Source organism: Pecten maximus, chromosome 17 (genome assembly GCF_902652985.1).
Source record: "Pecten maximus chromosome 17, xPecMax1.1, whole genome shotgun sequence".
Taxonomy (NCBI): domain Eukaryota; kingdom Metazoa; phylum Mollusca; class Bivalvia; order Pectinida; family Pectinidae; genus Pecten; species Pecten maximus.
Window position 1 is genome coordinate 22142653 of NC_047031.1, and position 26661 is coordinate 22169313.

General features: G+C 35.2%; 1 protein-coding gene across 1 annotated transcript in view; it reads right to left on the minus strand.

The window, feature by feature from the left end:
- LOC117315218 (probable flavin-containing monoamine oxidase A) overlaps positions 1 to 5429 on the minus strand; it is a 26926-nt gene extending 21497 nt beyond the window's left edge. The window contains 3 exon segments of the mRNA XM_033869362.1: positions 3589 to 3763; positions 4008 to 4095; positions 5253 to 5429. Of these exon segments, the coding sequence (XP_033725253.1) occupies positions 3589 to 3763; positions 4008 to 4095; positions 5253 to 5367 (378 nt within the window). The 5' untranslated portion in view covers positions 5368 to 5429.
- Between the last annotated feature and the right edge of the window lie 21232 nt (positions 5430 to 26661).

A 26661-nucleotide genomic window follows, 5' to 3' on the forward strand; every position in this document is an offset into this window, starting at 1 on the left:
TTTTTTGTTTTGTTTTTGTTTTTTTAATTCTTTTTTTAATTTACTAAATGACTGTGATTCTACAAAACTGTCAGATTATTTTGTTAAATAATTAACTGATGTGATATGATAAGATTTGTCAATAGTTTGCCTCATCACTTCTATTTGTGAAATAGTTGGTTGTAAATACCCTAAACAGGCTTATGTTATCAAGCTTTTGTATGCTCTTTGCTATGAAATGATATACGAGTTACCTCCCTTTGTATATTAAATGGATATTTTTCCGCCAATAAAACTATATTCTATATCCCCGTGATGGCTTAGTTTTGATGTCAAATAATTGGGCTTTGTCATATATTTAATATTTGTATACATGCATAACATTTTGGAGATATTTGCTGTATTTGTATACTGGGTCCCTTTTTGTGCCCCTGGCTTTTACCGGAAGTAAAAACAAACCGGTTCTTGGTACATAGCTGTACGAGAATATTCACCTTTTTTAAAGCATAACTATATCAATTGTTGCATGTAGCATGAACTAGGAAAGCCGGTTTTTTTAATCCGGTAGTTTCGTAAAATTTACACTCAATCTGGGGATGTCAAAGAAAACGACGTCATCTAGTGATGACGTCACTAACACTGTTTTTCATATCACTACAATTTGTAGTAGATTTAAGATCTGATAACTTTTTGCTTTGTTTTGTTAGATTATGAAATGACAGTGCAGAGCAAATGAAAACATATATGATTTTAGGTAAAGTCTATGTAAGAGCGCAGCACTTGGGTCCAATGTATGTCGGTTATTAATAATTTGGTTTGGTTTGTTTTTGTTTAACGTTATATGAACAGCCATGGCCATTCAGTACATGGCAACTGCCTCACGTAGGTTTCGAACCCGCCACCCAGAGTTGGAAGGCTAGTGACAAAGTGTCAGGACACCTTAACCACTTGCGTTTGAACAATTACACTCATATGATAAAGACCTATATAGTCTGCTAAAGATACGCAAATCGAACATATGGTGATTACTACTTTCATTTTCCATAGCTAACGCCAAAAATACGTAACTGCGGCTGATACTTTTTTTACACTCGGTGTTACTATGGATGGTTGGCGGAAATCGCCGAAAAAGTCGAGCATACAAAGTAGATGTTTTTAAACATACCTAACTGTAACGCTTTGTTGAAAATATCTGTCGGAGGTTTGTTTCTAATAAATTAGTTTTGTTGATAAATTCTACTGAAAATATTTTATAATCTCCCGTGAATGTGACTTCGAATGCGGTCATGCGAAAGAGCTTTTTATTTTGTACTGTCACATTTAAAATCGTTTTCAACCAAAGAAATATATCAAGTTGGGAGACATTCCTATCTACAAATGTATAAGTTCGCTTCTGAAACCGGCCCTACCCGGGCCGTATGAGCTGCTCTCTCTATTAACCCTAGCAGTTAAGAATATGACGCCATAAAGACGCTAGCTTCTCACCAATAGGACAACTCTGTGACGCTAAATATACTTTATCACATAATTGAGCTGTTATCCAGTGAATTTGACCGTGTAATATATTTTGCGTATGCAACTAGTTACATATACCCTAGCGCAAATTTGATTGGCCAGCCTTATCACATTTTCCCGCGGTTATTGATATTACTACGCGTCGTAGTACTACTCTACGCTTCGTGGACGACACGATACTGTTTACAGTGGGCACTCAGGGGTTTCATGTGCAGTTATGACCGTCAGTTACGCAGATTCAGATACGGGTACAGTCTTGCTACTAGTAGGGAGTTTTCACAGCTTCAAGACGTTTTAAAATCAAAACAACGTGAACTCAAACGTAACGGGTTAGGAAATCGCCCCAAAAAAGCTGACTCGATAACTGGACAGGAAATAGAAACACTCTGGAGTACAAAGCAACTAGGGCAACGTAATCCGGATACTATCATAAACACTTTGTGGCTTTACAACACTATCCATTTTCGCCTGAGAGGTTCACATGAACATCGATCTATGACATGGGGGGACGTTTCACTGTGTACAGATTCCGATGGACAGGAATATTTGGAATTTAAGGAGCGTCAAACAAAAACTCGACAAGAAGACAATCCTCGCGACATTCGACAAGTTACTCCCAAAATGTGGGCGAGTCTTGAGAGACCTGAACAATGTCCGCTCAATGTCTATAAGTTCTATGCTGGAAAACGTCCGTCAGATTATCGTAAAGCAGATAATCCTTTCTACATCACGACACATACCAATGTTGCTACTATGCGCGAGAAAGACCAATGGTTTAAGAGGCAGGCTATAGGCACAAACAAACTTACCTCATTGATGAGGAAAATGTCAGTCGCAGCTGGACTCTCCGGAGACAAACGTCTCACAAATCACAGTGCAAGAAAACACCTTGTACAAACACTTGTAAACAAAGTAGTTTCGCCAAATACCATCGTCCAATTTACTGGGAAGGGTAATTTACAATCTGTTAATAATTACAGCCACATCAATGAGGAAACTCACAAGAACATATCCAGATTGCTATCGAATCCCAATTCAACCAGTACTCCTATGACAAATGTGCTGAACAACGTTTCAATGAACACCTCGGCCGTGACAAGTGTGCAGAACGTTGTAAACACCAACTCAACCACCACGTGTGTGACGGGACCGAAATCGGCCAGTACATCCACTTTTCAGGGAAATGTGCATACCCTGTTTTGTGGTAACGTGTACGGTGGACACTTCAGCATCAACATATACAATAAATCTGATAATTCGCCTCCAAGACCGCAAAAACATCGCCGGATTATTGTGTCAGCTTCTGACAGCGAGTCACTTTCGCACACCAAGGTCATGGTCACATTACGGAATGTTGCGTGCTCTGACGTCATAAACTAGGTCATACATTTGATCGAAGTTTAGAGACAATGAATTTATCTTAAATACTTTAAATGTGTTGACAGTAATGTGCTAGTTATTAAATTCATTTAATTAAATATCGTGTTTTATTATTATTATTATTTTTTGTTATTTCTTCTGCAGACCAGGTACTATTTTTAATGGCGGACGCATAATTACTCATGGGATATTTTCTAATGTTGTGAGTGTCGGCCGTTTCAAGTTTATAGACTTGCATTAAAATTGAAATATTTTAATTACGTGATAAAACGTATCTTAAATTCGTTTTCATTTCATATGAGATTTTATGAAACTCGACTCGAAGTTTAAGATCCTATATGTAATAACCGCAAACTGGAGTTTACGATGTGAAGCCATTGCGCTTATAAACAAAATATTGGGTGTTCGAGTGGCACAGTGACAATATACTTGTCTTTCACCTAGGTGTCCGGGGTTCGATTCCCCGATCGGACGTGAAAAAGTATGGGGTCACCTGCCCGACCATGTGGATTTTTCCTCGGGTACCCCGGTTTCCTCCCACAGTAAGACCCCTCGCGCGCTTCCATCCGGGCCAACAAGCGTGATTAATATAAATTGATATAATTTGTTCTGCAATTGTTGTAAAATAAATAAAGTTAACATTAAAATTATTACGATGGTGTTAGATCGATGTTCAAAGAATGACAGAAATTGGAGTCAAAACACGTTTCTTACCTTCATGACAAAGAGCTGAAGATCAATAAGAGACAACCATGAAAGAGACGGGATATCAGACTTGTAGCTTTTGACCTTTGCACTCTCAACTTGCATAAACTTTAACCCCTTGGTGTATTGTGGGTAGGTTTCCAGTCCGATTTCCTTAATCAAATCCATGATGTGTTTCTGTGAGCTATGAATTTTAATTAAACATACAAAGATAAATTATTTATTTTCATACATGGGTATATACTTCATTAGAATAATTTACTCAGAAATTAACGTTCAGGGCATTTGGAAAAAAAAAAGTAAGAGCTAATGTTGAAAAATAATAATGATAAAATAGATAATAAAAAAATGTTTTTATTGTTTATGTGTATGAAACAGATATCATGAGAAATTATTATATACATTTGTTTGGATAAGTGCAGACGTACCTGGACACCCACTGTCCGCCCATGTCCCAGTAGTCTGTGCCGTCTTTACCCTGGAGAGGCAGGGTCAGTGTTCGTCCGCCAACCCGATCTAGGGAGATTGGATTATTTATTTGTTTACGTTTTACAACTTATCGCAACAACAAAATACACGACACGATATTTATTCACGACTACAATGACGCACACTAACCTTTCATACACAATTTACTCTCTCACTAAAATTGTATTTAAGTGTGACATAATTACTATCGGTGATCTATGGTACAAAACAATTACGTATGATTTCCGTATGATTTCAACTTGACGTAAATATCAACCATTTTCAGGTTAATTGATTAATTGATATATTAATTAATTGATTGATTGATTTATTTATTGTTTGATTGATTGATTGATTGATTGGTTGATTGATTGATTGATTGATTGATTGATTGATTGATTGATTGATTGATTGATCGATCGATCGATCGTTTGATTGATTGATTGTTTGATTGATTGATTGTACGATTGATTGATTCTTTCATTCATTCATTCTTTCATTCATTCATTTATAATAATTCAAAAAATGAATTAATTATTTTATAATTACCTTGAGGTTATTCCTTTTTTTAACAAAAAAACAACTAGACTTTATCGGGAACATTGATTTATCTGAGACATTATGACGATATATTGTGTATGAGTACAGCTGTAGGTTCATTAGAAATGTCGTTAGGTATATGATATTATATAATCAATTTCAACGTTAAAAATGTCTTTCTTTTATCATACTAGCAAAGCTACATAATTCACTATAGTATATATACATTTGCAGTTTAATTATCACAATGGACAAATTCACAATGAAGAGACAATAATGATATCTAATAATAGTCCTCAATTTCTGAGTAAAAATGTTATTTCCGTGTAGGTATGTCTCATGAACAATCATTTCCGAAAAATGTGCAGCAATCTAGCTGACATATATAATCATCCTCTGTGCATGAGTTTCCGGTTCCCCCTTTTGGGCCTCTTTATTATGATGTTTGCATAAAGCCGACCATACAACGCGAGGCTATGCGTCAGAATTATAAATAAGGTAATGTCAAGCTAACTGATAGAAAATTCAATTCAGAAATTGTTCTATTCTGCAACGAATAAATAAATATCAACATATATAATCACGAAATATTATTCCACCCCGATAATGATGAATCTGGGACGTATAACGATATTAAATATAGCTGTACTTTCACTTTGTCTTACCGTTAGCCTCCAGAACACATACTTCCAATGATGGGTCCTTTTTGTAGAGGTGATATGCCGCAGATAAACCAGATATGCCTCCGCCAACAATGGCCACATCTACATGTTTCTCCATCCGCAAAATCGATGAATAAATGAGGTACAAAATATTACTGTTGGAATACCGGCCGTGGCGTGTTACAGCTACAGTATGTACCAAGAACAGGTTTTTTTTCTTCCGGTAAAAGCCAGGGGCACAAAAAGGGACCCAGTATACAGATACAGCAAATGTCTCCGAAATATCATACATGTATATAAATATTAAATATATGACAAAGACCAATTATTTGACATCAAAACTAAGCCATCACGGGGATATAGAATATAGTTTTATTGGCGGAAAAATATCCATTTAATATACAAAGGGAGGTAACTCGTATATCATTTCATAGCAAAGAGCATACAAAAGCTTGACAACATAAGCCTGTTTAGGGTATTTACAACCAACTTTTTCACAAATAGAAGTGATGAGGCAAACTATTGACAAATCTTATCATATCACATCAGTTAATTATTTAACAAAATAATCTGACAGTTTTGTAGAATCACAGTCATTTAGTAAATTCAAAAAAAAATTTAAAAAACAAAAACAAAACAAAAAAACAGTAAAAATAAGGTTACAAATATTAAGCTGACATCCATATGCCTTTTATTTATCAATTAATTTATTTATTCACTGATTTATTTATTTATTTATTTCGTACCATTGACAGTTCGACTTACCAAAGATGCTAACAAAAAGAATTAAAACAACATTAAACGAAACATTAAAATTTCAGAAAAAACAAAAGTACCGCATAATACGCCCGCCATGAAAATCGACACACAGTTTATTTGAAGTAAAGAATTAACTATAAGCCTGCACAATTGGGTGTGAAAAAGGAATATTTGTGGCGCAAGGTTAGTACGTGATTATAACATGCAGGTATAAGAGTATACATGCAGATGTGCAATGAAATTATTGTTTGTGCAAGCTGAACCGGAATAAAATCAATTGTTGTTGGATACAGTGTGGTTACCTTTAATTACCGAGATATATCCAAATGGCTTTGTTTGGGGAGTAGTTGACTTCAAAAATTATTCGCAAACCACGACCTCGACATTCGACTTGTCTCCAGAACTTGTTGCAAGGAACAACTGCATGAAGTTTTATCGAAATCCGTTCAGTATTTTGACCGGAAATCTCCGGACAATGAAAGTTATAGAAGATTTCTAAAAATAGTAACAGTGACCTAGATTCGCAAACCATGACATTGAAATTCGACTCGTCTCCAGAACCTGTTGCAAGGAACAACTGTATGAAGTTTCATTGAAATTCATTCAGTACTTTGACGGGAAACCTCCGGACAATGTAAATGTTGACGTACGAACGGACGAACGGACGGCCGGACAGGGTGACGCCATTATTTGCGGCGGGCGTATAAAAACAATGCTGTTTGTACATCATAATATATGTACGATAGCATTATGTTAATTAATCATTTGATCGTATGGAATTAGAGGGGCCGCGGTGGCCGAGTGGTTAAGGTGTCCCGACACTTTAACGCTAGCCTTCCACCTCTGGGTTGCGAGTTCGAAACCTACGTGGGGCAGTTGCGGGCAGTTGACAGGTACTGACCGTAGGCCGGTGGTTTTTCTCCGGGTACTCCGGCTTTCCTCCACCTCCAAAACCTGGCACGTCCTTAAATGACCCTGGCTGTTCATAGGACGTTACAAAAAATAAAAGTATGGAATTAGAAGTTGAATATAAATAAACAAAATAAAATGAAATAAATAAACAACATGTTAGAATTAAGTCGCTCCCGAGTTATGAACTAGGCTATAAGGTGATCAGGTATTTTAATGCGCTGATTCCAGGCCGACATAACGACGTTTGAGATTTAGATATACTCATCCGGGTCCAACGTTGTTGGTTTGGAGGGAAGCTCTTAATTCTTGGCTGTAAATGGCTTTTATCAAAACAAACAAGAACCGCAATGCATTCGGTTTTTTTTTTGTTTTTGTTTTTGTATTTAAGTTAAAGTTACGTTAATTACAAGTACAGGATCATTCGATTACGATCCTCTACACCGGAATCACATAAACAACATTAATAATAATTGAATAAATTAAATCTGAGTCTACGGAATTTCTTAATCATTACCTTATAATAGTTCTTGATCCGACCAATGTATATTTATCCTATTTTTGAAAGAATTAACTGTTTGTGCCGAGCCCATCAGGCAATTTGTTCGATATTATGACTACATGTAGCACAAAAAGGTTATTTTCAAAACCCTGATTTTGTTTTGCTATTAGATAAGAGTGTACGGCAGATTATTTCCAGTGTAAAAGAAATATTTGATCTGTCTCACAACTCACGGTAAATTGTCAACATGATAGACAGTATTTGGCGAATAAATAATCGAGCAATAGGTTTGTCAGTGAGGGTTTCTCTTAATTGTCTTTTTAGACGCAATCAGTTCTACAAATATATATACTGTAAATTCACTGGAAGTCCAGAACGATTTTATGACAATTGACAAAGGATCATTTAAATAGACACTATAAGTATATATGACGGAAGTTAAAACACATCTTACACTCGTAGTTTTTACGCTTCCGTTCCAAATTAAGGTAGACGTACTCGCTTGCTGAATATAGAGACACGAATATAAAGGAACACACCGTGGCCCATTGATATCTGAGGGATTGTACAAAAGACACGACACATTAGCAAAAGCCACATCGCTGTACAACTGTGTTGTAATGGACGTCATTTAGGTATATCGCTGTACAACTGTTCGTTTTTAATGAACGTCATTTTATGTATATCGCTGTACAACTGTACGTTTTTAATGAAGGTCATTTTTTGTATATCGCTGTACAACTGTATTGTAATGGAGACCATTTATGTATATCGCTGTACAACTGTGTTGTAATGGACGTCATTTTATGTATATCGCTGTACAACTGTACGTTTTTAATGAAGGTCATTGTATGTATATCGCTGTACAACTGTTCGTTTTTAATGAACGTCATTTTAGGTATATCGCGGTACAACTACGTTTTTAATGAAGGTCATTTTTTGTATATCGCTGTACAACTGTATTGTAATAGAGACCATTTATGTATATCGCTGTGCAACTTTACTTTAATAAATAACACAATTCATTATCAATTAAATGTTTGTAACGATGATGATTTACAATGTAATCTACATCACCGTCCTCCCCTTTTCCATGAAATCATCAAATTCCATCGCGATACTATTTATGTTGTTATAAACGACATGTTATACACACTTTTGTGCATGATCGAACTGAACAAACCAACCATCACTTCGTCATCTCCTACCGATTGACAGTTTATAGATTAGTCAGCAATAGGATGTTTTATCAGTATTTTATGTTTTATAAATGTGTTACAAGTATTCTACACCGTCCTGTATCGTAAATTCGTCACAGGTGTTGTCACGTGATTGGCTAAAATGAGTTACTTTTTCCAGTTGAAAGCGTATTAAAAGAAACGATGTATATCCATATACATTGTAATATAAAAACTGGAGGTGGTCTCCGGACAAGATTCATATATACAGGAAAGAAAAGAACGGACAATAACTGTTGCAAAATTCTCGAATTAAAATGCCTGTCAGGGAAACACAATACTGAATTATCTTTTCGAAAGGCTACAGTTTTTGACACATTAATTTGGTTATAATGCAGGTGCTCTCTTGACAAAAAAAGGGGTAGGGGGATGACTTGACTAAACAAAGGACATTTTTATTTCCAGTAGAGGTCGAATCAAACTTTTGTGCATGTTTGAACCGAATAAACCCAACATCTGTTCGCCTTCCTCTTTCGATTTAAAGTCAGTTGATCAATAAGTAATAAAATGTTTTAAACGTTCCTAACACTGTTCCATAACGTACATTCGTCTCAGGTGTTGTCACGTGATCGGCTACTAAAGAGTGTTATACTTTCCGGTTGAAGGCGTATTAGAAGATATGATGTATATCAACGTGATAAAAAACTTAAAGTCTCTGGTCAAGATTCAAGTCCTGGAGATAAACTGACGGACAATAACTTTGGCAAAATACTCGAATTAAAAATACCTGTCAGGGAAACACAATATTAAGTCATTATTCTTAATCCTACACAGTGTCACATTAATCAGTAAAAAATGTAGTTGATTTCTGGGAGGGAGAAAGGGGAAAATGAAATAAACAAATGACAATAAATATTCCAAAAGAGATCGGATCCAGCCAGCACTGCACATGATAATAATGCATACTATGTTCGGTCGGAGGATAACTCCGGATAAACAAAAGATTAACCTCGACGGATTTATACTGCACCATATATCCGTTGCGGTACTATTGGACGTGTCGGATATGCCGTGGGACCTCTGCGCTGATATATTTTGTCGCAATCGTTTCGAACGGACTACATCTAACGGGATGGATGTAACTTTTACAATTGATACGAATTTTGTTGAATGTAAATTACTGTGCGTTTGTCATGAATATCAGCTAATGTGGATCTCTGCCCAACAGTACTTTTGTAATGAACGTCATTTTAGGTACATCGCTGTACAACTGTAAAGTTGTAATGCACGCCATATTATGCATATCGCTGTACAGCTAAACGTTTTATATGAACGTCATTTAATGAGCACCAACAGACAAATCAAGTTTACTAATAGACGATATCTTATTCTTATTATACCTCAGACTTGTATCACAGCTTCTGATTAGTGAAAACCATGTCACGTGATTAAAAACATTCGTTATGTCAACCACAACTTTCCAAATAATTCATTATTGACTTGCTGTCGCTTTCGAAACATCATGTCACCCTCTGAATATCATAATGTCACCCTCTCGTGAGCCCTCCAAAATCGTTATGTCACCCTCTCGTGAGCCCCAACTCGGAACTCTCTTCCGTAACGTCTTCAAAAGTAGTCGAATCAGAGAAGTTTCGAGTATTCTGCTTGACAACAACAATGGCTGCCGGCGGACGCTATCGTCTGCCAACAGAGGAGGAATTGGCAAAATTATTGCAAGAAAAGGATTCTAAAAACACCAAAAGGGTCATCAATGTGGCCGTGGATTCCTTTAGACATTTCCTATCTGCAACAGGTAGGCCTAGACCAAGGATTGTGAAAACTTCGACGTCCATACATTGAAAGTTCAACTGGGAGAATTTTATGCCGGGTCCAGAAAGACGATGGCGTACCTCTTAAAAACTTTTCTTAAAAACTGTTGATAGTAATAAATAAACTTATTGATACCAAAATTAATTCACTTATGTTTTTTTCGGTATAATAAAACAATTACTGCCCTTGTTCCGAGTTGACATGAATATTTGCCCACCCTTGAGGTGTCATGTCACCCTCGGGCTACGCCCTCGGGTGACATGACACCTCTCGGATGGTCAAATATTCATGTCAACCCGGAACAAGGGCAATAATTGTATAATGTTGCTCTTCAATTGAATATTTGTTATAAATGAAATTTTATGAATCTGTAAAACTGTTCGTTTCTTAAAAAATGTATGTTATGTATATCACCGTACAACTGTACGTTTTAATGAACGTCATTTTTGTATATCGTTGTACAACTGTATTGTAATGGACGTCATTTATGTATATCGCTGTACAACTGTGTTGTAATAAACGTCATTTATGTATATCGATGTAAAACTGTATTGTAATGGAAGTCATTTATGTATATCGCTGTACAACTGTGTTGTATCGGACGTCATTTATATATATCGCTGTACAACTGTGTTGTAATAGACGTCATTTATGTATATCGCTGTACAACTGTGTTGTAACGGACAACATTTATGTATATCGCTGTACAACTGTATTGTAATGGACAACATTTATGTATATCGCTGTACAACTGTGTTGTAACGGACAACATTTATGTATATCGCTGTACAACTGTGTTGTAACGGACAACATTTATGTATATCGCTGTACAACTGTATTGTAATATAGACCATTGATGTATATCGCTGTGCAACTTCACTTTAATAAACAACACAATTCATTATCAACTAAATGTATGTAACGGTGATGATTTACAATGTAATCTACATCACCGTCCTCCACTTTCCCATGAAATCATCAAATTCCATCGCGGTACTATCTATGTTGTTATAAACGACATGTTATACACACTTTTGTGCATGATCGAACCGAACAAACCAACCATCACTTAACCATCTCCTACCGCTTGACAGTTTATACATTAGTCAGCAATACGATGTTGTATCAGTATTTTATGTTTTATAAATGTGTTACTAGTATTTTACACCGTCCTGTATCGTAAATTCGTCACAGGTGTTGTCACGTGATTGGCTAAAGTGAGTTACTTTTTCCAGTTGAAAGCGTATTAAAAGAAACGATGTATATCCATATACCTTGTAATATAAAAACTGGAGGTGATCTCCGGACAAGATTGATATACAGGAAAGAAAAGAACGGACAATAACTGTTGCAAAATTCTCGAATTAAAATGCTTGTCAGGGAAACACAATACTAAATTATTTTTTCGAAAGGCTACAGTTTTTGACACATTAATTTGGTTATAATGCAGGTGCTCTCTTGACAAAAAAAGGGGTAGGGGGATGACTTGACTAAACAAAGGACATTTTTATTTCCAGTAGAGGTCGAATCAAACTTTTGTGCATGTTTGAACCGAATAAACCCAACATCTGTTCGCCTTCCTCTTTCGATTTAAAGTCAGTTGATCAATAAGTAATAAAATGTTTTAAACGTTCCTAACACTGTTCCATAACGTACATTCGTCTCAGGTGTTGTCACGTGATCGGCTACTAAAGAGTGTTATATTTTCCGGTTGAAGGCGTATTAGAAGATATGATGTATATCAACGTGATAAAAAACTTAAGGTCTCTGGTCAAGATTCAAGTCCTGGAGATAAACTGACGGACAATAACTTTGGCAAAATACTCGAATTAAAAATACCTGTCAGGGAAACACAATATTAAGTCATTATTCTTAATCCTACACAGTGTCACATTAATCAGTAAAAATGTAGTTGATTTCTGGAAGGGAGAAAGGGGAAAATGAAATTAACAAATGACAATAAATATTCCAAAAGAGATCGGATCCAGCCAGCACTGCACATGATAATAATGCATACTATGTTCGGTCGGAGGATATCTCCGAATGAACAAAAGATTAACCTCGACGGATTTATACTGCACCATATATCCGTCGCGGTACTATTGGACGTGTCGGATATGCCGTGGGACCTCTGCGCTGATATATTTTGTCGCAATCGTTTCGAACGGACTACATCTAACGGGATGGATGTAACTTTTACAATTGATACGAATTTTGTCGAATGTACATTTCTGTGAATGTACATTTCTACGCCCTCGGGTGACATGACACCTCTCGGGTGGTCAAATATTCATGTCAACCCGGAACAAGGGCAATAATTGTATAATGTTGCTCTTCAATTGAATATTTGTTATAAATGAAATTTTATGAATCTGTAAAACTGTTCGTTTCTTAAAAAATGTATGTTATGTATATCACCGTACAACTGTACGTTTTAATGAACGTCATCATTTTTGTATATCGTTGTACAACTGTATTGTAATGGACGTCATTTATGTATATCGCTGTACAACTGTGTTGTAATAAACGTCATTTATGTATATCGATGTAAAACTGTATTGTAATGGAAGTCATTTATGTATATCGCTGTACAACTGTGTTGTATCGGACGTCATTTATATATATCGCTGTACAACTGTGTTGTAATAGACGTCATTTATGTATATCGCTGTACAACTGTGTTGTAACGGACAACATTTATGTATATCGCTGTACAACTGTATTGTAATGGACAACATTTATGTATATCGCTGTACAACTGTGTTGTAACGGACAACATTTATGTATATCGCTGTACAACTGTGTTGTAACGGACAACATTTATGTATATCGCTGTACAACTGTATTGTAATATAGACCATTGATGTATATCGCTGTGCAACTTCACTTTAATAAACAACACAATTCATTATCAACTAAATGTATGTAACGGTGATGATTTACAATGTAATCTACATCACCGTCCTCCCCTTTTCCATGAAATCATCAAATTCCATCGCGATACTATTTATGTTGTTATAAACGACATGTTATACACACTTTTGTGCATGATCGAACTGAACAAACCAACCATCACTTCGTCATCTCCTACCGATTGACAGTTTATAGATTAGTCAGCAATAGGATGTTTTATCAGTATTTTATGTTTTATAAATGTGTTACAAGTATTCTACACCGTCCTGTATCGTAAATTCGTCACAGGTGTTGTCACGTGATTGGCTAAAATGAGTTACTTTTTCCAGTTGAAAGCGTATTAAAAGAAACGATGTATATCCATATACATTGTAATATAAAAACTGGAGGTGGTCTCCGGACAAGATTCATATATACAGGAAAGAAAAGAACGGACAATAACTGTTGCAAAATTCTCGAATTAAAATGCCTGTCAGGGAAACACAATACTGAATTATCTTTTTCGAAAGGCTACAGTTTTTGACACATTAATTTGGTTATAATGCAGGTGCTCTCTTGACAAAAAAAGGGGTAGGGGGATGACTTGACTAAACAAAGGACATTTTTATTTCCAGTAGAGGTCGAATCAAACTTTTGTGCATGTTTGAACCGAATAAACCCAACATCTGTTCGCCTTCCTCTTTCGATTTAAAGTCAGTTGATCAATAAGTAATAAAATGTTTTAAACGTTCCTAACACTGTTCCATAACGTACATTCGTCTCAGGTGTTGTCACGTGATCGGCTACTAAAGAGTGTTATACTTTCCGGTTGAAGGCGTATTAGAAGATATGATGTATATCAACGTGATAAAAAACTTAAAGTCTCTGGTCAAGATTCAAGTCCTGGAGATAAACTGACGGACAATAACTTTGGCAAAATACTCGAATTAAAAATACCTGTCAGGGAAACACAATATTAAGTCATTATTCTTAATCCTACACAGTGTCACATTAATCAGTAAAAAATGTAGTTGATTTCTGGGAGGGAGAAAGGGGAAAATGAAATTAACAAATGACAATAAATATTCCAAAAGAGATCGGATCCAGCCAGCACTGCACATGATAATAATGCATACTATGTTCGGTCGGAGGATATCTCCGAATGAACAAAAGATTAACCTCGACGGATTTATACTGCACCATATATCCGTCGCGGTACTATTGGACGTGTCGGATATGCCGTGGGACCTCTGCGCTGATATATTTTGTCGCAATCGTTTCGAACGGACTACATCTAACGGGATGGATGTAACTTTTACAATTGATACGAATTTTGTTGAATGTACATTTCTGTGAGTTTGTCACAATTATCATCTAATGTGGATATCTGCCCAACAATACTTTTGTAATGAACGTCAGTTTAGGTACATCGTTGTACAACTGTACGTTTTTAATGAAGGTCATTTTAGGTATATCGTTGTACAACTGTACGTTTTTAATGAAGGTCATTTTAGGTATATCGTTGTACAACTGTACGTTTTTAATGAAGGTCATTTAGGTATATCGCTGTACAACTGTACGTTTTTAATGAACGTCATTTTATGTATATCGCTGTACAAATGTACGTTTCTAATGAACGTCATTTTAGGTATATCGCTGTGCAACTGTACGTTTTTAATGAAGGCTTATTTTAGGTATATCGTTGTACAACTGTTCGTTTTTAATGAACGTCATTTAGGTATATTGCCGTAACAACTGCACGTTTTTAATGAACGTCATTTTAGGTATATCGTTGTACAACTGTACGTTTTTAATGAACGTCATTTATGTATATCGCTGTACAACTGTACGTTTTTAATGAACGTCATTTTAGGTATATCGTTGTACAACTGTACGTTTTTAATGAACGCCATTTTATGTATATCGCTGTACAACTGTTCGTTTTTAATGAAGGTCATTTTAGGTATATCGCTGTACAACTGTACGCTTTTAATGAACGTCATTTTTTTGTATATCGCTGTACAACTGTACGTTTTTTAATAAAGGTCATTTTAGGTATATCGCTGTGCAACTGTACGTTTTTAATGAACGTCATTTTAGGTATATCGCTGTACAACTGTAAAGTTGTAATGCACGCCATTTTATGCCTATCGCTGTACAGCTAAACGTTTTATATGAACGTCATTTAATGAGCACCACCAGACAAATTAAGTTTACTAATAGACAATATCTTATTAATATCGCTGTTCAATTGAATATTTGTTATAAATGAAATTTGATGAATCTGTAAAACTGTTCGTTTCTTATGTTATGTATATCGCTATACAACTGTACGTTTTTAATGAACGTCATTTTATGTATATCGCTGTACAACTGTACTTTTTTAATGAACGTCATTTGATGTATATCGCTTTGCAACTGTTCGTTTTTAATGAACGTCATTTTAGGTATATCGCTGTACAACTGTTCGTTTTTATTGAACGTCATTTTATGTATATCACTGTACAACTGTACGTTTTTAATGAATGTCATTTTATGTATATCGCTGTACAACTGTACGTTTTTAATGAACGTCATTTGATGTATATCGCTGTGCAACTGTTCGTTTTTAATGAACGTCATTTTAGGTATATCGCTGTACAACTGTTCGTTTTTATTGAACGTCATTTTATGTATATCACTGTACAACTGTACGTTTTTAATGAATGTCATTTTATGTATATCGCTGTACAACTGTACGTTTTTAATGATGGTCATTTTATGTATATCGCTGTACAACTGTACGTTTTTAATGAACGTCATTTTATGTATATCGCTGTACAACTGTTCGTTTTTAATGAACGTCATTTCATGTATATCGCTGTACAACTGTACGTTTTTAATGAACGCCATTTGATGTATATCGCTGTACAACTGTACAACTCAATGTTCGTTATGATGATGATTTGATACACATCACTGTCCAATGGTACTTTTATACGTTTTATACTTGTACTTGTTCGAACCGATCAAACCAACCATCACTTCGCCATCTCGTACCGATTGACAGTTTATTGATTAAACATTAATAAGATGTTTTATTAGTATTTGATATTGTTCTTTTCATAAATTCATCACAGGTGTTTTTACGTGATCGGCTTAAGTGTGTCATCTTTTTTGGTTGAAAGCGTACATAGAAAATATGATTCAGAAATTAAAAAAAAAAAACAAAAAAAAAAACAAAAACAAAAAACAAACTTTAAGAGGTGATCTCCGGACGAGATTCAAATACTGGAAATAAAAGAACGGACAATAACTTTTGCAAAATTCTCGAATTAAATTGCCTGTCAGGGAAACACAATATTAAATTATTATCGGAAAGCCTACAGCTTTTCCAATTAATCGGGTAAAGGACCTGGGGTGGTAAGGGTCTATTTCTGCATCGAAAAAATGCCAAAAATAAACTTTTAATACTATATAATTGCTTTATGACATATGAATGTGGAGTATTTGGAAAGACGTCTGCGCTACTTTAAAATTTATTCTGCTGATCAGAATGACGTCATCGGCAAGTCACGTGTCCTAAAGATCCGGAAGTTGCGAAAAATGTGTTACTTTCGTGATATTATTTATAAAATTTGATATCTCTGCATTCTTAAAACAAAAAGATATAAATAGCATGCGTTTATTTTCTAAATATCTATATCTGATGCAAATTTCAAAGTGTTTTACGAATGCAGAGGTAGTTAAAACGACAGGTTTTTTATACAGCGTTAGTAGCACAATCGAACACGCCCGCCAACAGCAGACGACATCCGGTGTTTCAGATGCAAAGAAAACGCATGCTTCCATCCGATTTTAACCATTTTTCGACGCTATAGCAAATAATCACCAATCATGTGGTAAGTAAAATACTCATCTGCGTACATTTTTTAATTTATAAAGCTACCTTTTTACATGGAAATAAAATTTCGGCATGTTTTAGGCTTGTTAGCAATGTTACGTCCGATGTTTACTGTACATTATATTATCGAAGTTGTAATACTAATAATGCGAACACGGCCCATTACATTAAAAAGTATCGATCCAGGTAGAGTACATAATGGTCCGAGATTGAAATAGTCCGACTTCGGTGTTACAGACCAAAGTTCCTTTGTTCACCGCCCGTTTACATTCGCTTTGCTTGCGGTCACTTCATGTCTCAAGTTAAACGATTTAGCAATTACTATAGTCGGGTCTTCTAATAAGCAAGCATATTTGCTCATTGACCGCCTGTTTAGATATCTTATCTTAACATTGGTGTTATTTATTTGGTGATGGACTGATTTTCAATCATGCAAGTTAGTATATACAGTAACACACACACAAAAACACACACACACACACACACACACACATATATATGCGTGTCCCTCTGACAGGACTAGTACTGTACACTACTATGCACTTTATTAATTTCATACATTTTTTTCAGATCTTAAATCTAGTAGCAAGACGGGCTGGATTTGTTATCAATATTGTTCCAGTGCCTGTTGAGGTTGCTCTTAAATGAGTTAACTGATGGTGAGTTGATGAATGATCACTGCTGACGATAGACTGTTTCAATCACCAATAACTCTAACTGGGAAAGAGTGTTTCCTGATATTAATTCTTGTATGTGGTTTTACTGATTTTACTGTGCCCCCTTGTTATGTTTGATCCAGCTACGTGAAACATTTCTTCAGTATTTATATATATGTCAAGCCCATTAAGGATTATATATCATGGATCATATTGTATCTTTTTCTCCTATACTGAAGTGATTGTATGCCTAGATGTGGGGAGTCTTTCAGGAAGGGTACATCTATGTCCGATATGTTCTGAACTAATTTGGTAGCTCTTCATTGGACATTCTCAAGAGTGACAATATCTTTGACTGTCAGTTGTTTGTTCTTAACGCTGGAACTTCTTTAGTCACCAGACAACATTTATTTATTTACTTGTAAACATAACAAAACTAAGAAGGTATGGATATTTCATCAAAGCAGTAAATCATATATGAATGGTCCATTTTTATGTTAATTATTTGTGTAATGATAGATCACACAGGGTATCCAATTACGATCAAATTGCCACTATTTAAAATCCTTTATTTTAATTTAAGGGGGGGGGGGGGGGGGGGGCACTCGTGGTACTTGCTAATCAAATCCGTCGTCAGCTACGTATACATTATGTACGTGCCTGGAAATTTTTATATGGTCTTACACAAACATTATTCTTGATCCATTGTTTAATAAGTAGTAGCAACAGGCCATGTCTGACAAGAAGTAGTATAGAAGTATAGTATTTAACACCTGTCATCAGATCCTCTGAAAAGATCAATATATATCTAGAATAGTGACGGTGCATGATGTAACAAAATGCTAACAATAAATTTTAAAAATCATTATACAAATACATTATACATTGTACAAATTGTATATGTATGAATTCATTTTGTAAAACTCTATCGAGTTTTCATAATCTAAAGCATATATGAATGCTTATACATTTATTGTGGTTGTTATAAATTGAGTTCAAACACACATTTGGGCCAAATCGATCAATAATTTATGAACCAATTTTAAGCCTATTCGCCTGTGGGGATTGACCACTGATCCTTCTATAATTTTTCAACACATTATTCATCAATTTGCCTCCTTTTCCTCTCAACAACTGTCTGGTGCAAACTTCTAACATAGTTTTTAACAAGGATTATGTTCATGGCCTTTCCATAGAGTAAATTTTCATATACATTGTATGTTGAATTTTTTTCCACATTTCAGTTATGGATACACTGTCTGCAGTGAAGTCAGTCATTTGGAATGATTTGATGTTTCTCCTGAGTACAAGAAGCTGCATGTAGATCACAGAGCTGTAGGTATTACAATATTATTTAACTTAAATATACCTGCATGTGATAAAGTATACCATATACACTGTATAACTTATACCTGTAATACAGTACACCATATAAACTGTATAACTTATACCTGTGATACAGTACACCGTATACACTGTATAACTTATACCTGTGATATAGTATACCATATACACTGTATAACTTATACCTGTATCACAGGTATACCATATAAACTGTATAACTTATAACTGTAATACAGTACACCGTATACACTGTATAACTTATACCTGTGATATAGTATACCATATACACTGTATAACTTATACCTGTATCACAGATATACCATATAAACTGTATAACTTATACCTGTGATACAGTACACCATGTACAGTATAACTTATACCTGTGATACAGTACACCATGTACACTGTATAAATTATACCTGTGATACACTACACCATGTACACTGCCTAATGTATACCAGTGATTCTCTACATCTTGTACACTATATAATTGATCTGATATCATCCAATGCTTTCAGGTAATATTTTAAGTACGTTTTCTGTATCTTGAGACACCTATATTTCATAGATAAAGTTAGCTTCTGCAAGTTTTCTTTTTGTTAAAGTAGATTAACATTATGTCATTGAATAAGCATCTTAACAAGTATCAACTTTTATTCAAGTCATTGCTTTACAGATGTTTTTTGATTTCGAATAAAAAAAGGGACTGAATAACTTGAAATAAGTAACTTTAAGCAATTATTTGTAATTATATTTAGCTATTTAAAGTTGAATTTAAGATAGCTTAAATTACCTATTTCTTTGTTTAAGGTACAATGGAATCTGCAACAAAGCCTTATTGCTGTGTTATGTGCTCAAAGAGGACTAAGGCCAAGGACAGAAGACCTGTAGGAGGCATAACCAACAAAGCATTTAGAAAATACCTAGAAAAATGTTTCATGATCAAAGCGGTTGATGGTGACATTACTTGTGGAAAGTGTCGCATGAAATTTTATAATAAGAAGACATCTCAACATATTGTTGCCAATGATTCTATTTCAAATGTCCCCAAAGAGGTTGATGTTCTAGGCAAAGTAAAGTCTCCTCGCAACATTTCTCTAAAGTTGTCGTCTGTGGCAGGATCGTCAAACAGCACTTGTTGTGTATGTCGAAAAGGGATGAGAAAGTCCATTGTAGTGTCAACATTTACAAGATTTAACACTTTTGTAGATCATAACATTATCATCAAACAAGGTGCAAGATGTTGTCCAAAGCATTTTGAAGGAAGCATGAAGTTTACCTCTGATGCCCTATTGTTATTGCAACAGAATACCAAATCTGTCACAGAATTCAACAAGACTGATTTATTACATTTAGTTACAAGTTTGCGTGATGCTGCACTCAAAAACAAAGAAAGACGCATGGATTTTGATGGTGATTGTTTCACAGATGCAGATTACCTGAACCTGATGGGAGTCAGCAAAGACTCTTTTGATGACATGTTAAAGACATATGTCATACAGCCGTTAGAAGTATTAGGACATGTCTTGGAATTTTCTTGACCAAACTGCGATCTGGAATGTCAAACAAAATGTTGTCCACTCTGTTTAATGTTGGTCCAGATGCTATAAAAAAGCAATTACATCAGGAAGAAAGGCATTAATGACAGACTTTGTTCCAAAAAAAAAACCTTGGCTTCAATCATGTTACAAGGGAGGAAATTATTTCAAATCATACAAGACATTTAGCACAAACATTATTTGGAGGACCCCTTCTACCAGCAATACTTGTCATAGATGGCACATACATCTACATTCAGAAGAGCTCCAAGTTTCAGTTTCAGCGTCGGTCCTACAACATGCACAAACACAGGCCTTTGCTTAAACCAATGATCTTCGTTTCAACTACTGGTTATATTGTCAGTGTGCTTGGTCCAAACTTGAGTGACTCCAAAAACAATGATGCTGAAATTTTGAAACATGCATTAAAACAGATGAGGAGGCCATAAGGTCATGGTTACAGGAAGATGACATTTTCATCGTTGACAGAGGCTTTCGGGATTCTATTGATTTCTTGGAGGCTATGGAAATCAAATCAGAAATGCCCACTTTCTTAAAAAAGAATCAGAAGCAACACACAGTAGAGGAAAGTAACACATCTAGGCTGGTGACAAAGCTGAGATGGGTAGTAGAGTCTGTCAATGGACGCTTGAAGACTTGGAGATTTCTAAATAACATTGTTCCAAATTCTCAGATACCCTACATCAGAGACTATGTACAGATTGTATCCTGTTTGTGCAATAAATATTTGGCTCCGATGGTGTCAACTGATCAAGAGGGTGATGTTCTGTTAGGATGCAAGATGTTGCACGTGTCAAAGCAAAATAATGAACTGATGGAAAGAGTTATAAGTGAAAGGCTAGACAAGCTTAATGCATGCTGGCAAAAGTTAGAGGATGTTGGATGTGCATTGGCTTTCCCAAGACTTGATGAGACAGATTTAAGGAACATAACCTTAGGTGTTTATCAGCTCAAACTTAGTCCTACGCCGAAGAGCACATGGATGATGACGGTGACTACGAATTGTATGTGCATAACATGGAGGAAGGCCTACTAATGGGGAAAATCCAAAGTCGCCATACATCGTCAAAAATGTACAAGATGTGGATAGGGTATGACGAGTGTAGAGTGAAAAGTTGGTACTGTCAGTGTAAGTGTGGAGCCAGAGTAGTTGGTACATGTGCCCATATAACCTCAGTTATTTGGTATCTTGGATATGCTAGAAATGAAAACTTGAAATTTGGCTGTGGGAAGGACTGGACAGTATACTTGAAAGATGCGAAGGATATCCCAGAACCAGTTCAGGTTGATGCAGATAGTGATGTGGAAGAGTGAATTATAAAGTAAACCGTACAGTTGAACCTCTTTTAGAACTTGTCTCAAAGACCCTGTTTTAATTTGTAGGTCCCAACCTAATTTTACTTGGATAATTTAAAAGTTTTGTCGTGATCCTGATGACTTAAGAATAACAAGGTTTTACTGTCATTAGTTATCATTGTTCATTCGAAGCAGAGGACAGTTTTACTGATGTAATGGGTAGGCTTTGTATTATGTACACTAATACACGTTTGAAATTGTACATTTACTGATATATATACATTTATACATATGCACCAGGCTTATATGTTTTGTGTTGAGAAAATGTGAATATAAGTAGCTATATGTTTCAATAATAACCAATGTTAAGAGGCTCTTCAGTTGTGAGGGAGCGAGTAGTTACAGATTAACAAGTGTGCATATCACATCAAGGCTAACAATGAATAGCAGAAGTAGTATGTTTGTTTTAAATGAATGCTATATTTGGCATTTCTGATACACTGAAAAGTCTTTGTCAGGCTGATATTTTTTTTAAACTCTCTGCAATTTTACAAATTATCTATTGGAGTCATACCTTATTGATGGTTGATGTTATATCTGATAAACACTGACAATTAGAACCTGTATACTCAAAAAGCTTGCTGGATCCAATGGGGTCTTAAGAGCATATTCTTGATTTTACACCAACTGAATATATTCCATAGTTTTAAAAACTTTTCATTGCAAAGCAAATAAGTTTAAGATACAGACTAGTAGACTCTTGTTTGTGTATATATCTGTAGATCTGTGTTTACACCCTGTCAGAAGCCACATATACATTTATTTTCACTGAACATGAATGTGATGCTTTTCTCATGCATAAATATCAACTTTGGCTATTAAGCATCATTTATTTGTGTAAACATGCTGAAGAGCATTGATCCTTTGTATGAACTTCTTGATAGTAATCATGTTATTTGTCTACATTGTATCTATCTGTAGACCAAGCATTGTTCTTACTATGGATTCTTAAAAACTAGAGCTCCAAGAGTACCAGTTTTGAAGTTAATTAGTGTCACCACAATGTTTAAGAAAAGTCTTTTCATTTACATAAATTGTATTCCTTTGTATATATATATATTTCAATTTCTACTGAGTTTGATTCAATGGAACCTGCCTAATGTTGTCCATTTCATTTGCCCATGCTTTTTGTCTAGTACTATAGCACTGTTATGTCTAATAAAGGGGTAATATTTGCATTCCACAAAAATGTTCTTTGTTATTATTAAAATGTTTAAATTAGAATTTCTTCTTGTTTTCATACTTCATTACACACTACTAACACATTTGGTTTATTTGTAACAAACATGGAAGTATGCGACATCATAATTAAAAAGAGACATAAAAAAAGCAATATGACGTCAACATTCATACCGCGACGTTGACATCATCATTCTCAAAACATGACGTTAAAACATGCTTAATGCAAAGAGGTGTATCTCAAAAGTCAGTCAAGGTATCGCTTTATGAATTTACATGAACAAGAAATGTATCTTATATTTTATCTTGACCAAAAATGAACGGTTTTTGAGGGGATGCCAAAAATGCCCCTTACCACCCCAGGTCCTTTGCAGGTGATTTCTGAGAGGGAGAAACGGGAAAATGAAATGAAAAAAGGAGATCGAATCCAGCCAGCATTACATGGTATGCATACTAGGTTCGGTCGGAGAATATATCCGGATAAACAAAATATTTACCCGACGGATTTATACTGCACCATACATCCGTTGCGCTACACAAGGACTTGTCGGTGATGCTGTGGGACTTTTGCGCTGATATATTTTGTGACAATCGCTATGAATGAACTACATCTGACGGGATGGGTGTAACTTTTACAATATATAAAAAAAATGTTGAATGTACATTTCTGTGCGTTTGTCACGAATATCATCTAATGTGGCTCTCTGTCCATCTGTACTGTTGTAATGAACGTCATTTTAGGTACATCGCTGTACAACTGTATATATCGCTGTATAGCTAAATGTTTCTTGTGGACGTCATGTAATGAGCACCACCATACAAATTAAGTTTACTAATAGACGTTATTTTATTAATATCGCTGTTCAATTGAATATTTGTTATGAACGGAATTTTATGTATACCACTGTAAAACTACGATTCTTATGAACATACTGTTATGTATATCGCTAGACAAGACTGGTGAGGTTGTATGAGTCATCAACTCTGTAAGATTCCTATATCGGTAACCAATAGCCTGGCCGCCATCCGAAGGATAAAGAATCAAGAAATAAAGAATTTCAGCACCAGATCATTCTGTAAAACAAGCAGTCACCTCCACGGGGATATTTCATAATCAATTTGTATAAAATATAATTACATTTACAAAAAGACATGAAAGTAAAGCAATACATTAAGGGTGGATGACTATAGTGTTCTGTAAATCACCTAGATTTTTAGGGAATAATTAATTTCGAGAACTAACCACATCAGACATGTTCTCGAATATAATATTTCGCGATCGCTGATCTAGACAAATTCGCGGATGATTAGCAATTAGGGTCATGACTTACAATTTGATTGATTTCAAGTGAAAACATTTTCACCGTTGTATGTTTAATATATACTTACAAAGGTACACAGGAGAATCAGACAATTTCGCAAATTAAACTATTGCGTCACTTGCCATTAGTACCTATCGTTCTCGCTCTCATAAAAACACTACCTGTGCCCAATGTTATATAAGAATATGATGGCCGAGTGGGAAGATACCGACTCTGATGTATGGACTCAACGGATCACTATCTCTAGCTCCGGATATTGACCTGCATCTCTCCTTCCTCCATTTTTGTCGCTATTTCATCGCAATAACACAGAAAAAAGGGAAAAAAGCGAACCAAAACAATACTCTTGAAGCACCGGCCAAGCCATTTATATCGCATATGAAGTTAAACAGTATGTATGGGCCGTCACAAGCTCGCAGTGTTTTTCAGTGTAAATTTAAGCAACGATTCTTCGTCTCCTCTCGCGTCATTAATGTGCCTTACGTTGAATAAATCGTTAATCCTTCGCTAGAAATCTATTCCTTATATAGTGAAAGCAAAAATCAATTTTGGTTAAATTTACTCTCAATGTCTCGGTGACTGGATCAAAAAAGTTCATGCTCGTACCTTCCACTATATTCATGCTTCACGCTCTATCCAACTACAGTGCTGCGCCACCCAATTGCGCCTTCCAATTTCGTTAACCTTCTCCACGGGGTACTGTAATTCGCATTCATAGAATCAGGTCATTGTGAGCTACAATTTGATAATGGTTTTTGTCAATTTGTTTTCATTTCTAACATATCAATGTATTCAAATCATGAGGAAAAAATAGGAAAAAAAAGAAAAGAAAAAAAATCGTTCTGGTTCGTAAAAATCAGGACAATTAGTAGACTTACCTTCAAGTTTACCTTTATAACTCGAAATGGTCTCTGACCTGGTTTTATTTTCACGTCAGATCATGACCACTTAGCTTCAAGGTATTTGTATACAAAAAAGTAAACTTATCGGTGTTAGCCTAAATAAGCACTTTCCATCAGTCAATTGTCGGTTTTAACAATCGATCAAAAGTGCACGGACTAAGCTTAATACCATGTAACATATCCCATATTACAAAGTCAGCAACGAGTCCGTACTCTCAGCTCTAGGTTAATATGAACAGACCATATCCTCCCAAAGCAAACACATTTTCACTTCAAACATGAAGCCTACACAAAGGAGGCCATTTTTAAATGATCATATATTGTACATGTTTAACAATACACCGTGTACGTGTTGATAGGATTTAAACAATACATAGGAGAGGACTTCGATCAATTACCTTAGCTGTTGATAAGACGTTAAACAATACATAAGTAGTGCTTACCTAAAACTGTCGTAGCTGTTGATAGGACGTTAAACACTTCACAGGGGAGGCATTCTTACACCCCTTTACTCCCAGGATTTTTTAATGGAACTAAAAAATCCGACATTTTGGTTAATCATGAATTTTCACCCTTTCGCATCAACATGTTTTGGTAAACAAACTATATATATATATATAGAAACCTGAAAATATAACCTTTTCAAATTCAGTAACAAATTTGATGTTTTTGCATTATTGAAGCTACTATGGTACTCAACATTTGTGATTTAAAAAAGTTGTTTATTTCATATGTTTATACATTTTAAGCCGATGAGAGTGAATAATTTATAAAATTAATGTTATATCAGACTCTTGAAAAAGGGAGACAAACATAAATAAAAGTCGTATTTTATATTTATCTGCAGTTGTTGTCATGGTTACCGAATAAAATTAAAAGCAGTGATTTTTATTAAAGTTTGTATTTCTGTTTTATCTGCCTAGCCTTTATTGTAAAAAAATATTTTGTATTACATGCAGTCTATACATTAATTGAAACTTGTAAAGAGGACCTATCCAGAAATTATGGCAAAGCCCTTTTTTATTTGCATTTGCATTTGCAACGTTACCATGGTAAACAGAATTGAAAATAAGTAAAAATGCAATATTTTACTTTAAAAAACATGCACCTGAGGTCCTATCTGAATAAAAATGTAAAATGT